Source organism: Solanum lycopersicum, chromosome 12 (genome assembly GCF_036512215.1).
Source record: "Solanum lycopersicum chromosome 12, SLM_r2.1".
Lineage (NCBI taxonomy): Eukaryota > Viridiplantae > Streptophyta > Magnoliopsida > Solanales > Solanaceae > Solanum > Solanum lycopersicum.
The window spans coordinates 34,090,195-34,108,527 of NC_090811.1; the positions used below are offsets into that span (position 1 = coordinate 34,090,195).

The window sequence follows — 18,333 nt, forward strand, 5'->3', positions numbered from 1 at the left end:
TAAGTTGGTGAGCCTCCTTGGATTCTGGAGGACTCCTTTTATTGCTTTAAGTATTTATTTCTTTATTAGTATGTTGTGGGGCATGTTCCAACATCAATCTCAACTGTTTTTAGAGTCTTCATGGACATTTAGTAGTTTAGTTGTCTTTACATTATTATTTCAAATATTGTTTAAGGACTTAAGTTTCCATTTAGGAAAAGTAATTTTATATATTTGAGTTATATATCTTATATTTAAGTCTTCCTTGAGTATGTAATCCAGGCCAGGGGTTCTTTTAGGTCCAACAACGGTCTACGAGTGCCAGCCACGTCGGGGGTGTAGGAACGGGGCATGAACAACTTTGTATTAGAGCAAAGAGTTCAAGAGTCCAAGGGAGTCTATGAAGCCATGTCTGCAGAGTCCGCGATATAGTGTGATGTGAGCCATATCTATAATTAGGAGGCAACAACATTTAGGAATTTCTTCAGTCATTTCCCATTCCTTTTGTGTGTTAGAGTGTGATCTCTAAAAAGTTTCTCTCTAATTCGTGCTTGCGTGTGTTTTAAGATAACCATTCCTCCATGAAGTGCAGTCAAAGGTCGTCCAGTGAGGAGAAATGTTGAACCACAAGATCAAGGGGTATGTAATGCACCCAAAGTACAACTCGTGGAGAAGTTTCTAATGCCGAATTCAGAGAAGCAATTAGGGTGCTGTAAGGCTATCACTAATATAGTTTGTCAATAAAAAGGATCTCAACAAAAGGGGCTGATACTTTGAGGATTCTGAATTCTTGAGGATGAATCCCCCAAATTTCACTAGTTCGAGCACTACTTATGACCCAAAGAGCTTCATTGAGAAACTAAAGAAGGTTTTCGAGGTGATGATTATTGCTGACGCTGAGAGAGTTTATTTAGCTTATTATCAACTCAAGATTGTTGCTAGAACTTTGTTTGATCAGTGGAAAAAGGGTTTTTTTAAGGAGGCCTTCTTGGGGCATTTCTCTCTTCGAGAGCTAAAAGAGGCCAAGGTACGTGAGTTCCTTACATTTAAGAAGGAATATGCATGAGTATGGGTTGAAATTCACCCAACCATCTCATTATTCTTTGGAGATGATTAAGAACATGAGGAGTCGAATGAGTTTATTTGTTGTTGGGTTAGGCCGTCTATCATGCAAAAAGGGTTGGACAACAATGCTTATTCGATATTTGGAAATTTCACGGTTGTTCTATGTGTAGAAGGTAGAGAAATAGTAGCTAAAAGATTGAGAGGAGTTCAAGAAGAAGAGATCCAAGACAAGGAATGATTGCGGACAACAAAAGAATATTGCCAACCAGTCATCTTTCTAATAGAAACAGAAGGATTCTGCTCCATCATTTTCTAGTTCACCTGCACCTAAGAACAAAGTTGAGTACTATGGTCACAGTTCCATTGTTAAACGTGCCTTCACAAGGTAGTGTGGTGCAAGGAGGTAGAATACCTCCTTTTTGCGCCAAGTCTGGTAGAAACAACCCTTGTGTTTTTCGTGAGGGTTCCAGTTGTTGTTTCATGTGTGGTAAAACCTTTTATTTCATGAGAGAGTGTCCAAAGAATAAGCAGGGAAACGGTAGTGGGGATAAGAGAGCCCAGTCTACATGAGTTTTGCACCTACAGGAGTTACTGCCGAAACTTGAGGAGGAACAACCCTCTTGTATGCTCTCACAAAGAGCATCAGAGTTATCCAGATATTATCACTAGTATGATTCAAGTCTTTGAAATTATTGTTTATGCTTTGCTAGACCGAAGAGCGAGTTTATCTTTTGTAACTCCAGATGTTGGTGAGTCCATTCTTTAAGAGAAAGTCTATTGTGATTGTCCTGTTTCCGTCAATCACAATAGTACCATGGTCGATTTAATTGAATTAGACATGGTAGACTTTGATGTCATTCTTAATAGGGACTAGTTTCATTCCTTTTATGCCTGAGTTAATTGTAAAACTCAAGTTGTTGAGTTTCAGCTTCCAAATGAGCCAGTGGTAGAGTGGAAAAGCAAGACCAAGATCCCATTTTCCTTGACTTGAAGGCAAATGTTCAAAACAAAAGAGTGTTACCTTTTGAATAAGGGGAAAATGGTGTGTTTAAGTATCAAGATAGATTGTTCTACCAATCATGGATGGACTCCAAGAAAGTATCATGGAGGAAACTCATAATTTTAGATACTCCATTCATCCATATTCCAAAAAGATGTACAACGATTTGAGAGAAGTATATTGGTCGAATAATATGAAGAGGGGCATTGCTGATTTTTTTGTCATGTGCCCGAATAACCAACAAGTTAAAGTAGAGCACCAAAGCTGTGGTAGTTTGTCTCATCATATAGAACTTTACGAGTGGAAGTGGGAGATGATTAATATAGATTTCATCACAAGTTTACCCAGATTTCGCAAGCATCATGATTATGTTTTGGTGATTGACAATAGAATGACAAAGTCAGCCCACTATTTCAAGTAATAACTTCCAATTTTGACAGAGGATTATGCTATGATGTACATTCAAGAGGTGATAAGACTTCATGGAGTTCCGGTCTCCATTACTTCAAGTAGAGGAAATGTTTTAAGAAAGGTTTGGGTTAAAAGGTGAACTTAAGTATTGCCTTTAATTCTCAGACTGACGGACAAGTAGCGCGTATCGTTAAGACATTATAAGATATGTTGAGGTATTGTTTTATTGAATTCAAAGGGAATTGGGATGATCACCTCATTGAGTTTGACTACAAAAATAATTATCGTTCTAGCATTAGATGGCTTCATAAGAAGCTCTTTATTGGAGAAGATGCAGATCTTCTATTTTTTATGGTTTGAGGTTAGTGAAAGAAGGTTGATAGCACAATATTTATTTCACTAAGCTATGGATAAGGTTATTCAAGAGAGGTTGAAAACGGTGTAGAGTCGCAAAAATCCTACAAGAGTGTTAAGAGAAAGTCATTAGAGTTCAAGGCAGATGGTTAGGTGTATTTGAAGGTTTCACCCATAAAGGGGGTCATGAAGTTTGGTAAGAAGGAAAAGGTTAGTCCCAGATACATTGGACCTTATTGCATAGCAAAGAGGATTGGTAATATATCTTATGAGTTAGATATACCTCAAGAGTTAGCAGTAGTTTATCCGGTGTTTCACGTCTCTATGTCGAAAGAGTGCATGGGCGATTCATCATTGATCACATCAACTGAGAATATTAGGATCAAGTATAATCTATCTCATGAAGATATTCCAAATCAGATTTTAGATTGCCAAGTTTGCAAACTGAGGACTAAAGAAGTAGCTTCAGTCAAAGTTCTTTGGCGGAACCAATTTATTGGGGAAGCTACTTGGGAAGCCGAGGAGGGTATTAAGAAAAGATTTCTCCATCTCTTTGAATCCAGAGAAAATGCGGATCAAGGTACTAATTCTATTATTAATACTCTTTAAATTATGAATAAGCATGTTATTTGTTGCATTTTCTTGTTGTTGAACTAGATGTTACCACTCTTAGCCTAGTAATAGTAGTCTCATTCGAGGAAGAATATTCTCAAGGGAGAGATATTGTAACATCTCGCAACTTTAAATAACTATAAAGAAGTTAAGAACTTGAAAAAAAAATATTGGAAAGTAAAAGGAAATCTGGAAAATTGGTAGTAAGTTAAAGTTGAGTTTTGGTTAACATCAAATGATATTCAAATCCTAGCTTAGTAAGAGTTAGGTGTAATTCCAAATATTGTTGGAAAGGTCATTGAATGATCTTTCCAATGCTGCCAAGTTCTGTGCAATTTCTTTCGGTACTCACAAACTTGGCTCTGATACCACTGATGGAAAACAAAAAACTAAAACCTAGAGAGTAAATAAACTTGGACTCTATTCAATAGGACCAAATGTGCAGGTGCAAGGACCATGTTTCAGCACCAAGGACGCAGTGGATAAAAATATGAGTGAAGTGATAGACAATTGACATTTTTTCAGCTCATTATTTTTACTGTTTTTAACTGATTTCGGCTTAGTGTTTCCTATTTTCTAGTGTCAACTTTAGTTGCTCAACTTTTTGAACTAGTGGCATCTTTTATGGTAGTTAATGGCCCCTTTTATAGTTGTTAGTGGCACATGTTCTTATTTAGTTTTAAGATCCACATTTTAAGTGGCTACTAGATAGGAAATGGTTACGTTTTTCCTTGTATAAATTCATATCTTATGCAAATTAATACACAGCTGGAATTTCACAAGTGAACTCTAACTTTTTTCTTTCAAATCAAATTCTTGAGTGTTACTCTTTTAACAGTGTCATCAGAGTCTCTATTTGATCTTATAGGACAATAATGTTTTAACCTGTAATACAAATGGCATCCAACAACCTACCTTTAAATCCACCATTAACTTTCAACGGTGAAAATTACAAAATCCGATATGTGAAGATGCAAGATATTCTTGAAGCCTATGAACTTTGGAAAACTGTGACGGAAGATAAACATTTTTTCTCTTTACCAGAAAATCCTAACTTGGCTCAAATCAAATCTAACAACAAAGAGAGAACAAATAAATCTAAAAGTCATGTAACTTATGCCGAATGTTCTGGCAGATTCTATCTTTTACAAAATCATGGATTGAAAATAAGTTAAAGAGGTTTGGAATAGGTTGAAGAAGAATATCAAGGAAACAATAGAAAGGCCAAATGCAAGTGTTAAACCTGAAAAGAGAGTTTGAGTCCTTCAATATTCAGGAGGATGAAACAATCAGTAAGTATGTTAATCGAATTTCTTTGATTGTTAATAATAATAGAATTCTTGGTGAAGAATTTACAGGAAAACAAATTCTGAAGAAATTTTTTGTGACACTTACTGAGAGGCTTGAATCTAAGATTTCCTCTCTTGAAGAATCCAAGGACCTGGGCAAAACATTCTCTAGGTGAAATAATGAGTGCTCTTCAGATATAAGAGCAAACGAGGACTATGAGACGAGTCAAGTTCACTGAAGGAGCTTTCTCTATCCAAAAGAAAATATTTGGTAAAGAAAAGAAACAATTCAACCATAAGAATAAAGGCAAGAATGATGGATGAAATAATGGAAATGTGAAGCAAATGTTCCCTCCGTGCAAACATTGTAAAAGAACTACACATCTGGAGAAGTACTATTTGTAGAGAGTAAGTGTTATTTGCGACAAATGTAAACAGAGGGGGAACATATCAAAGGTCTGCAAATAAAGAGAAAAAGCCTATGGTGATTTGGAAACACATATAGCAGAAGTTGTAGAAATACATGAGGAGCAACTATTTGCTGTTGCATACTTTTCCATCAATGAATCCTCTGATTCATGGCTTTTTGATAGTTGATGCACACATCACTCGTGCAATGATGCTTAAATGTTCAAATTCCTTGATCATACCTGCAAATCTTAAGTACAAGTGGGTAATGGTGAGGGGGTAGAAGTCAAAGGCATAGATACAATGTCTATCTCAACAATATCAGGTATCAAAATTGTTCCTCATGTTTTGTACACAACTTGAGTTATGTCGTAATTTTCCTATCCTTAGAAAAATCTTTGAAATGCTTCTAAGTATAAAACATTTTTTAGAAAAATACTTAGAAAAGAGTCTCTGTTTTATTTTATAAATAAATTAAGAAAACTTAATTTAAAAAGACTAACAAATTAATTCTTAGAAAATTTAGAGAAACTGGGTAAGTGGGACTTATTTATGGTTCAAGAAGGGTTTTAAGGCATTTGAAGCGCCCTCTAACACATGTTATCCTATTACTTAGGTTAAATACTATTTTCTTTTACTATTTTTTAGAAAATGATTTAGCATAAAAAAATAATATCAATTTAAAATATTTAATTAGGTTGAGAAAAGAGTTAAAATATCAATTTATTTATTTTTTATTTTTTAAGAAAATTGGTACTTAGTTGAAACATTTTAATTGAAATGCAAGTAACTAGAATTTTAACACAACTAAAATATATTAGAATTTAGTTGACTCATTTGTAAAATAATAATCTAAACTATATTGATTGACTTGAGCATGAAGACAATTTTAAATTAATCAAAAAATAAATAAAAGGTTTTGGTTAAATCTATTGAATAAAAATATAAGAGTTCATAAAAGTGAATTATATTAAAATCAACCAACATAAAGAATATAGTTCACCTTTTGGGAATTCAATTAAGTTATTTAATAATTCCAAAGTTAGCGTTAATAAAGTATCAAACAATAAATAATGGGGAACATTCACATACAGCAAAGATAAAATTCATATTTGTATGCTATTCCAAAGCTTTAATAATTGCACTCCATAGCAAACATATATATGTAAAATTCGCTATACATATACAATTAAAAAAAATTGTATAAAAAGAGAGAGGTTATAACAATTAATTTTAGGTGACTGAGAAACAGCTTGCTACAGGGCACAATTAATTCAAAGGGTGGTTATAGCAATTGGGGAAAAGAGTTCACTGACAAACAGTTCACTACGGTGCACAATTAAATCAAAGGGTGGTTATAACAATTTATTTGATTTATTATTATACCATTATATACAATTTAATCATAAATAATCACAATCAAATAATTTAACAGAGATGGAGAGAGGATTTCAGCCCCTTTTTGGGCCTGATGCAACCAAATTGGGCTTCAGCCCTATTTTTGACATTCAAAAGTTGTGTATACACCAAGTGTATACTGATTATACAGTGCGTATTTTGGCCCCTTTTCATGTATATTGGACAATCTACTAAATATATACAGCCCACTTCAGCTTCCGAACACCTGTATTTTGGTTACTTGTCCTATACATTAGTGTATACAGATGTATATTTCTGTACACAATATGTTTACTGTCCTTTTTTAGATGTTTTGGAGACTTTTGTTTCAATTTTCAGCCCGCATTTTACTTCCGAACACCCGTCTTTCTGTCCTTCCTAGGCCTACTCAAATGGCCTGTCTGACTCAAAGAAAATTCAAGACTCTATGGCTCAACTCGAGAATGCAAGAGAGAAGTCCTCCATGGACTCGGAAGGAGTGAGATCATACAAACAAAAGAAAGGAAAAGTATGAATCAATGCCCAACCACACTGCTGGAACTAGCAAATCTAAATCCAAACCAAATCAATCATGCAAAGAAAAGTAACAACTCATGTCTTAGTTGGAAAGATACACAAAATATTAGCATAAAATAAAAGAAAATTTAGCACTCAAAATAATAGTACGGATAAGCTATGTGAAAATTGTATTTGAGCTTTTGAAAACTTAGCTACTCACCAAGCGATATAGAGAACTCAAAATGCTAGGGAAAATAGGAACTCAAGGCAAAGACAAGACAGTGGCAACAAATTATCAAACTAAACAAAATAAACTTGGAGAACTGATCACACTTTTCACAATCAAAAGCACCAAGATGAACAAAAACGCATGTATTTAGCATGATTAGGCTATCTGACTAGTTTAATGCAAACTAGAAAAGAAATAATTTAAGGAAGTCATGTTTAACGAGTGAAACAACGAGATTAGATTTATGAAAAGACAATCATGTTTCAAGTCTCATTTTTGAAGCCAAAACGATTCTAGCACGTGAAGGACTAGACACATATAAGAATAAGCTTTTAATGAGCATACGGGTCAAGCCAAAACTAGATTATGACGAGTTATGAACATGATAATAACAACTGAAAAATAAGAGAAACACAACCAGCATTTAGATTGGCCAGAGTGTGAATGAATACTACGAGATATGGCTAACATATGGGCATTTAAAAGCTACAGAGAAGATGACTCGGAACACACGCGAAAGAACTGAACTACATAATAATCTTAAAATGGAAACTAAATAAACTTCACATCCAGTTTTAGACACAACTAAACAGAGATTTAACTAAGAATATAGATACAAATCTAATTAATGAACATAGCGAAAAAATATAATTAATGCACAACTCATTGATATGGGATTCAAACTAGTTGCACGAAACTCACAAGAACATAAGATTATGGACGAGCTAACTACATAACCAACACACTCTCGTTAACAATCTTTGCATACATTATTTAACAGACACAATATGCTACATTGAAACGGAGTACAAAAGGAAGCGATAATACCTTTCTTGGAGCAGCGAGCTGGGACGACGAGCTTGAGAGGAGCGAGTTTCTCGGAACTTAGAACCGGAGAGCTAAGTATAAAACTTTTAAGTGTAAAACCACGATTGCCAAAGAACTAAAACTCAAAAACCACTTCCTATGCTCGCTCCTTTTTTTTGAGTGTGAAGAACTATTTATAGGGAAAATTGAGGCAGATTTAGGGGGGAAATCCGTTGAGCAAAAGCTTTTGAATGTCTTCCCTCTTTATAAAGACAAACACTGGAAGATATTTAAAAATGTCTTAGAAAGGGGGAAAAGGAACGCGTGAATTGTTGGACATTGCAGGCGAGGAGGACGGTGACTTTTCTCCGGATTTGCTGGGTTGATGCGACTGGTGGCTGCTGGGATGTTAGTCGCGTGAAGAAGATGACGCGTAATAGGGTCGGGTTGCCGGATATGTTGTGCGCTTTGGGTCGTTTGGAATTGTATCGTTGATATTATTGTTTAATGGGGTTTTCGGAATAGATTTTTTTTTTTAGAGAATTTTATAGAATGACAAACTAATAATATAAAAAAAATATAGTGGCTAACGTTTGATTTATTTGTGTTCCATAACAAATGTTTGTCAGCCCCTCCCTCCCTAATATTCTCGCTCTCCACTCTCCCTCTCTCACTCGCTTCTTGTCTCTCACTTTATACAATGGAATTGTATAAATTGTGTTTCTAATTGTATAAACGAGAGAAAATTATATATACACATGCAAATACATATATTTTTGTCCTATACACTTATAATTATACAATAAAAGTACTCTCCTGCCGAAGTTTCTTATAACTTTCTCTCTTTCTTGTTCTATACAAATTCAAACTATATATAATTTCCTTCTTTCTCATTTTATGAAATTCAATTCAATTGTATATTCTCTGCTCAAGTCTCTTTTTCCTTTCTCGCTTTATCATTTTATACAAATTCAAATTGTACATAATCGTCCTATACACTTATATTTATACAGTTCGTTTTATACACTTTGTTTTATAGAATTCTCTTGTCAAGTCTCTTTCTCTTCTTGTTTTATACACTTCATTTTATACAATTCGCTTCAAGTGTATATGTATAACGAATTATATATATATATATATATATATTCTATTGAGCACAATTATGCAAACTTTTCTATAGCATACAAATATGAATTTTATGTTTGCTATATGTGAAAATTGTCTTTCTTTATTTCTAAAGGAGATGGGATGGGAATTTGAGTTGGAAAATTAAATGGAAAAATAACTTAAATACACAACTATAAGTTTTATATTCTCTAATTTTCCCTTCTTTTTTTAAATATTACATAATTCCTTTTTTTTTTTAATTTTAGTGTAAGTTTATAGATATATTACATTCTCTCTCCTATAATACACAATTACCCATTTTAATGCCTATTTATTCTCCATTAAAACACTCAACCTTTTAAATAAAAGACCTAATTTTGAAATTTTGACTTTCAAAATTCAAAAAATTTCAAATTTCAAAAATTAGGTTCTCCCGTTTTTCTTACTCCATCAAGTTTCACTTCCTTTTTTCCCATAATCATCTTCCTTCTTCTTAACCCAGCAGAATTTATTGGTTTCTTCTTTTTATTCTTAATCCACCATCTTTTTCTTCTTAATCTGTAATCGTCTTAACCCAGCATCTTTTTATTATTAATTCATCATCAGTTCGTCTTTTCTTCTCTTTTTTCTTTTTGTTAATTGTTTTATTACATTATAGCAATGGATCCGTTAATTAATCGAAGGATATATGATTCCAATGATGAAAATTGGAAAGAAAATGAAAAGTTTTTGCATGATCCTATGAATCTTCAGAAGGATTCAAACAAAGACTCTGGCGAAACATCAAAATCAAATGTTGTCAAAATACAACAAAAAAAGAAAAAAGAAGCAGCAAACATTGTTGTTAGGCCTACATTGTCTCGGGTTAGTATTTTGGTACTTAAAACTGTTGTTGAAATTAGTAAAAATTTTAAGGAATCTAGTGTGCTTGCCGATACATTTGAATAAGTGTGTATAGTGTTTTAGAGGTGAATTGATACATGAATTTGTTGTGTATCATAATATTTTATATGTATCATGAAGTTTTGAAAATTGTTGTAATGTATCATTCTATAAGTTTAGTAAATGCGTCATAAACTGTGCTTGATGATACATATAGAATCAGTGTGTACAGTGTTTGGTCAATTCACTGATACATGTAGTAGATACGTATCACATGTTTTGCATATAGTATGAATTTCTGAAAACTGATATCATGTATCAGTAAGGTATTAGTTGTTTAGTTGATGTACTGATACATGTTTTGAAAATTGTTATAATGTATCATTCACTAAGTTTAATAAATGCGTCATCAACTGTACTTGATGATACATATAGAATCAATGTGTATATTGTTTAGTTGATGTTTCTGATTCATGTATTAGATACAAAATTGAATCTCCAACAACGATTCCGTCGATTTTGTAACTTTCATACTGCAATTCATTAACCCAAGTTCCGGAATGTATCATCAAAATCGAAGTATTCATCTTGAAAAATCCACTGTAACAACAATAAAATTACTGTAGTTCGAAATTTAACAGATTGTTCAAAAATATTTTTTTCAAAATAGATGACATAATCTTTGTTTTTCACAATTTGAAATTAATATCCAATTAAGTGCTGATTAATGATATGTTACCGTAAATTTAGCTGTTTTATTAACAACATTAACTGTATCGTTTTTTCTCCTTTTTTTTTCTCAACAGTTTTAAATTACCATGTAACATTTACCATGTATCACTAGAGTCTAAAGTATCACGGCTCAACAAATTTAAGGGATTTTTTTTAAATACTAAATTTGTCGGGACAAAATGAAATTATTGAATTACACTATGGGATTCATTAAATTTTTACTAATTAAATTTGGGCCACTGAAAAGTGAAAAAAGGGGCCCAAATCTGGTCTTAATTTGTTAAATTTGGCTTAAAGAGGGTTGAAAGATTTGTATGAGAAGTGGTTAAATGAATTGCAAAGTTAGTCACTTTAAGTTTAAAATTTAACCAATTTGAGTTGACTTGATGACTTTGGCTAAACTTAAATAAAAAGAGTTACTATAATTAACTAACGAGCTTCTTAATCTTAAAAAATATATAATAGTTAATTTAATTACAAACTAATTAACTCGAAACTATAACCATAACTTAAGATATATTGACAAAATATTTAACTAAAAATGTAAAATTTTTGTGATGATTTTCAAATATTTATAAAATATACTAATTGTATACATGATTATGTAAAACACATATATTATTTAAAAAATATTTAAAAAATTATACAACTATTAAAATAAAATGAAAATTCTATCTTTTGGAAATTTTATTTAAAAAACTAACTATTTTAAATCGTATCAAATTGAAGAAGCTTAATGATTAATTATATAGTGGATTGTAAAAATTGGGTGTCAACAGCTGCCCCTCGATTGACTCGGATTGATGAAAGAAATTCGAGGTGAACGAAATTGACAAATCTAATATTGACAACCCACATCTTTATCTTTAGTAAAGATATTGGGACATAATTTAAAATTATCGCCGAATCCTGGTATTGGATTCCTACATATCTGAAGTTACATGAGAAATCAGGCCACTTGTATTTCCAAAGATGCTTGATTTAGGCATGATTTTTAAACAATGCAAAACTTATTTTGGTGTCGAGGTATGGAGAGACCGAAAATCTCAAGAATAGAGTAATGACAAAGTTGTCAGAGTACAGTCGAGCTTAAGTCCGCCTACGTATCCCTAAACTTTGGGAATCATACTATTTGTAGTTCAACTCAATCAGTTGAACTTGAAATCTCTTATGCGGGTTTAACCTTTAGCTTAAGGATGAGTGACAAAATTAATGAGCGTGTAAATGAGGTTTCCAAACATCTTACCTATGAATATGTGCCCCTTCAAACGCATAGGTAAGAACTTACATGGACATAACTTCCAAAGCTCTAGATGTATTGTCACTTGAACATGAATATTTGCCTTCGGTGAGTTGAAATTTTTCGGATGCAAAATAAAAATAAATAAGCTGAGAGAGAAAAACCCATATTCCTTTGGATAGGGTTGTGGTTTGATTATAGTGGTAGTCGCTCCTTAACTCGCATCCTAAGAGTTTGATATTCCTTTTTGGACTATGTCTAGTTTGCTGTTAAGAAAAAGTTTCACGTTGTGTTGCGTCTTAGTTGACGTAGTCTACTTCGTATATTGAATTGTTTGGAAAACACATGTCCGTAATAAAATGGAACATAAGTACAAATAAATTTTATACAAACCTAGTTTAACATGTCAGAGATGACAATCCAATATAAGTATACTGCTCATGAAGAAAGTGGTGATCCAAATAGATATCTCAATTTTGAACGAGGTGATGATTCAATAATATTATATAACGTGTCACATTGAGAAAGTGACTCTCTAATAATTTAACATTTCATGTTTAAGGAAGTGACGCTCCAATAATATAGTGTGTCACGTTGAAAAAAATATGCTTCAATATTATAGAGTGTCACGTTGAAGAAAGTGATGATCTACGAATAATTTTAACGTGTCACATTGAAGGAAGTGACGCTCCAATAAAAATTCTGTCATGTTAAAGGAAGTGACACTTCAATAATAATTTAATATGTCACGCTGAAGGAACCCAATAATAATTTAACGTGTCACGTTGAAGAAAGTGACGCTCCAATAATATATCATGCCACGTTGAACGAAGTGACGCTCCACTAATTTAGTGTCATGTTGAAGGAAGTGACTATCCAATAATAATTTAATATGTCACATTGAAAGAAGTGACGCTTCGATAATTTAACGTGTCATGTTGAAGGAAGTGACGCTCCAATAATATAACGTGTCACGTCGAAGGAATTGACTCCCCCAATAAAATAATGTGTCACGTTGAAGGAAGTGACTCTCCAATTGTAACGACCTGTTTAGTCGTTTGGAGCAACAGACTCCAATTCTGGAAAAACTGGTAGAAGCGACGAACCCCACGACGGACCGTCATGGGCACGACGGACCGTCGCAGGGTCTCGTTTCAAAACATTTAGAAAATCTGAAATTGGGTACTGAAAATCGACTCTCTGAACTTCGTGACGGAATGGCAGGACGGACCGTCACAGGAGTGACGGACCGTCATAGATTGTTCAGTGGAAATTGACTCTCTGACCCTTGCGACGACCTGCAGGACGGACCGTCGCAGGCACGACGGCCCGTCACAGGTTGCGCAAATCCCAGGCAGAATCGGATTTCCTTACACGTTTTGAGGGACGTTTTGGGACTATTCTTTCCTTAATTATAGATTTCGTGGGGTTATATTAATAACTCAAATTCTTGGGGGTTAAAAGAGGTAACCCTAAGTTAATTAGTGGGGTATTATTGCCATCTTTTATTCTTAATTATATACTAATTAGGGTAAAAGAAAGAGGGTTTGAATAAAGAAAATAGAAAGAACAAGAAGGGAGAGAGAGAAACGATCGAGAAGAAGAGGAAAACACCAAGCTTTGAGGATTAACTTGCTTGATTTCAATTCTTCGGTGGAGGTAGGTTATGGTTTTCATGCTTCATAAGTAAACTCTTAATAGTGAATGATATGTATTGGTAGTATTGTAAACCCTACTATATGCTTAATGGTATGTTTGCATGAATATGATTATGTGATTGTGATAAGATAAGCATGATGAAAATATTGAATCCCAAATCTTGAAAAGAAACTTTAATATACATTATTAATGATGATGCCTTGGTATAGAAGAAGGCTTGATGAATTAAAGTAATGGGATTGATGATGCCTTAGAATAGAGAAGGCTTGATGATTTACAGAATGATATTAGTGGATCGGAGTGTCACGTTCCGACACATAGAATTAGGGGATCGGAGTGTCACGTACCGACACATGTAGGGGATCGAAGTGTCACGTTCCGACACATGTATGGGATCGGAGTGTCACGTTCCGACACATAGAATTAGGGGATCGGAGTGTCACGTACCGACACAAGAGGAAGAAAGATAATGAATCTTGAAAGATGATAATATACTCAACTTAATAAACTTAATTCCCAAATGAGTATGGCATTGAGGCTTGAGCCCTCATGGATGAACTTGATGGTACTTATTGATGATTATAGTACTTGTTGTTGCTACATGTAGAGGTCGTGGGAGGACGTCCTCTAAGGGAAGAGGACGAGCACCTAGCCCATATGATACTAGGGCAGTGACTCCTCCACCGACTGAGGAAGTAATAAGAGAAGGGGAGGATGGGGAAACTGAACAAGTGCAGAATGAGGGATTGCCACCCCAACCTACCCCAGAGATGATCAATCAGGTTCTGGCTTATCTTAGCGGGTTATCTGATCAGGGCCAGACACCCCCCGTGTTTTCTGCACCAGCACCTCAGGCTCCGGAGGTACAACATGCGGCTACTATGGCTCCCCGCATGGATGTTCCATTGGAAGTAGGCACGTTTCCACGTCTCACTACTAGGCCTATAATGACAAGTGATCAGCATGAACTTTTCAGTAAGTTCTTGAAATTGAAATCTCCAGTCTCCAAGGGTGCTGAATCGGAGTATGCTTATGATATTCTTGTTTACTGTCACGAGCTACTACACAAGATGGGTATAGTAGAACGGTTTGGTGTGGAGTTTGTGACTTATCAGTTTCAAGGGAACGCCAAAATGTGGTTGCGATCCCATGTTGAGTTTCAACCGACAGAGGCACTACCTATGACTTGGGCCTCATTCTCTAGCTTGTTTATGGAGAAGTATATCCCCCGGACTTTGAGGGATAGGAAAAGGGATGAGTTCCTGAGCCAAGAGCAAGGTAGGATGTCGGTTAATGCTTATGAGGCTAAGTTCCGTGCACTGTCCAGATATGCCACTCAACTCTGTTTCAGTCCTCAAGAGCGGATTCGCCGGTTTGTGAAGGGGTTGAGGTCAGAATTGCGGATTTCAGCCTTACAGATAGCGGCAACGGCAAAATCCTTCCAAGAAGTGGTAGACTTTGTGATAGAAGTGGAAGGAGTGAAGCCAGACGACTTCACCACAACATCGACATCAAAAAGGTTTCGAAAGGGAGGTGAGTTTAATAGTTCTTACACTAGAGGACAGGGTTCGGGAAGTTACTCAGTCCGACCAATTCAGTCTTCACTACAGACTGTAGTTGGGGGACCACCTCAGACCGGTCAACACTTCTCCGAGGGGCCTATGCTTGACTCCAGAGAATGTTATGGATGTGGGGAGATTGGACATATTAGGAAAAATTGTCCCAGACAAAGTTATAGACCCCAATAGCTAGAGGTAGAGGTGGTCATGGTAGAGACCGTTATTCTGGAGGACGTGGTGGTCGAGGTAATGGTGATCACCAAAACGGCAGAGGTAATGGGCAAACTGGGGCCAGTACATAACAACATGGTAGGGGCAACGGACAGACGAACGATAGGGCCCATTGTTACGCTTTCCCTGGGCGGTCTGAAACGGAGGCATCTGATGCTGTCATCACAGGTAATCTTTTGGTTTGTGACTGCATGGCTTCTGTATTATTTGATCCCGGATCCACATTTTCTTATGTATCTTTCGCATTTGCTAATGGTCTTAATTTACATTGTGAATTGCTTGACATACCTATTCGTGTTTCTACTCCGGTGGGTGAGTCTGTGGTAGTTGAGAAGGTATATAGGTCTTGTTTGGTAAACTTTGTGGGGAGCAACACTTATGTAGATTTGGTTATCTTAGAAATGGATGATTTTGATGTGATTCTGGGTATGACTTGGCTTTCTCCTCAATTTGCAATTTTGGATTGTAATGCTAAAACGGTGACGTTAGCCAAGCCTGGGACAGATCCGTTAGTTTGGGAGGGTGACTACACTTTCAATCCGGTGCGTATCATCTCCTTTCGTCGTGCTAAGAAAATGGTTAGTAAAGGGTGTTTAGCTTTCTTGGCACATCTCAAGGATGACACTACCCAAGTACCTTCGATTGAGTCGGTTTCAGTAGTTCGTGAGTTTCTGGATGTGTTCCCTGCAGATCTTCCTGGTATGCCACCGGATAGGGATATTGACTTCTGTATTGACCTTGAACCGGGTACTCGCCCCATTTCGATACCCCCTTATAGAATGGCTCCCGCGGAATTAAGAGAGTTAAAAGCCCAACTTCAAGAGTTGTTAAACAAAGGCTTTATTAGACCAAGTGCATCTCCTTGGGGTGCTCCGGTTTTGTTTGTAAAGAAGAAGGATGGGAGTTTTCGAATGTGTATAGACTACAGACAACTAAACAAGGTAACCATAAAGAACAAGTATCCTATTCCCCGCATTGATGACTTGTTCGATCAGTTACAAGGTGCTTGTGTCTTCTCTAAGATTGACATGAGATCCGGTTATCATCAGTTGAAAATATGGGCAACGGATGTGCCAAAGACTGCTTTTTGAATGAGGTATGAGCATTACGAATTTGTAGTGATGTCCTTTGGTCTTATGAATGCCCCTGCTGCGTTCATGAACTTGATGAACGGGATTTTTAAGCCATATTTGGACTCTTCGTGATCGTATTTATTGATGATATATTGGTATACTCAAAGAGCAAGAAGGAACATGAAGAGCATTTGAGAATGGTATTGGAAATGTTGAGGGAGAAAAAGCTTTATGCCAAGTTCTCTAAGTGTGAGTTTTGGCTAGATGCAGTGTCTTTCTTGGGACACGTGGTTTCTAAGGATGGAGTGATGGTGGATCCTTCTAAGATTGAGACAGTGAAGAATTGGGTAAGACCTACTAATGTGTCAGAAATAAGGAGCTTTGTTGGGTTAGCTAGATACTACCGCAGATTCGTCAAGGGATTCTCTTCTATTGCTTCCCAACTGACGAACTTGACTAAGCAAAATGTTCCATTTGTATGGTCGGATGAGTGTGAGGAAAGCTTTCAGAAGCTCAAGACTTTGTTGACTACCGCACCTATCCTTACCTTGCCAGTAGAGGGTAAGAACTTCATTGTTTATCTTGATGCATCCTATTCTTGTTTGGGTGCAGTGCTAATGCAAGAGAAGAGTGTGATTGCTTATGCTTCAAGGCAATTAAAGGTGCATGAACGTAACTATCCGACCCACGATTTGGAATTGGCGCGGTGGTGTTTGCATTAAAGCAATGGAGACACTATTTATATGGGGTTAAGTGTGAGGTCTACACGGATCATCGTAGCCTTCAGTATGTCTTTACTCAGAAAGATTTGAACTTGAGGCAGAGGAGATGGATGGAACTACTGAAGGACTACGACATCACTATTTTGTATCATCCGGGGAAGGCGAATGTTGTAGCGGATGCTTTAAGTAGAAAGGCGGGAAGCATGGGAAGTCTAGCTCACTTGCAAGCTTCTAGACGCCCATTGGCTAGAAAGGTTCAGACTCTAGCTAATGACTTGATGAGATTAGAAGTAAATGAGAAGGGTGGATTGTTGGCTTCTGTGGAGGCAAGATCTTTTCTCCTTGACAAGATTAAGGGAAGACAATCTGATGATGAGAAACTGCGCAGAATTCAAGATAAGGTATTGCGAGGAGAGGCTAAGGAAGCACAAATCGATGAGGAAGGTGTTTTGAGGATCAAGGGAAGGGTATGCGTACCCCGCGTCGATGATTTGATCAACACTATTCTGACAGAGGCTCATAGTTCGAGGTATTCGATACATCCGGGTGCAACCAAGATGTACCGTGACCTAAAGAAACACTTTTGGTGGAGTAGAATGAAGCGTGACATTGTGGATTTTATTGCCAAATGTCCAAACTGTCAACAAGTAATGTATGAACACCAAAGGCCCGGAGGAACACTTCAAAGAATGCCCATTCTGGAATGGAAGTGGGAAAGAATTACAATGGATTTTGTGGTTGCTCTTCCGAAGACAATGGGTAAGTATGACTCCATTTGGGTGATTGTTGATAGGTTAACTAAATCTGCTCATTTCATTCCGGTCAAGGTGAATTACAATGCAGAAAAGTTAGCCAAACTTTACATCTCGGAAGTGGTGCGATTGCATGGGGTTCCACTATCCATCATATCAGATAGAGGTACGCAGTTTACTTCTAAGTTTTGGAAAACATTGCATGCGGAATTGGGTACTAGGTTGGACCTTAGTATTGCGTTCCATCCTCAGACCGATGGTCAGTCTGAGAGAACGATTCAAGTATTGGAAGATATGCTTCGTGCATGTGTGATAGAGTTTGGTGG

The 18,333-nt window shown here is 36.0% G+C and overlaps 1 protein-coding gene across 1 annotated transcript; it reads left to right on the forward strand.

Moving 5' to 3' along the window:
- The first annotated feature begins 2,995 nt into the window (after window positions 1-2,995).
- Window positions 2,996-3,418, forward strand: LOC138340325 (uncharacterized). The gene has a single exon (XM_069292039.1). It carries the CDS (start codon window positions 2,996-2,998, stop codon window positions 3,416-3,418), a length of 423 nt encoding a protein of 140 aa, XP_069148140.1.
- Window positions 3,419-18,333: the final 14,915 nt, after the last annotated feature.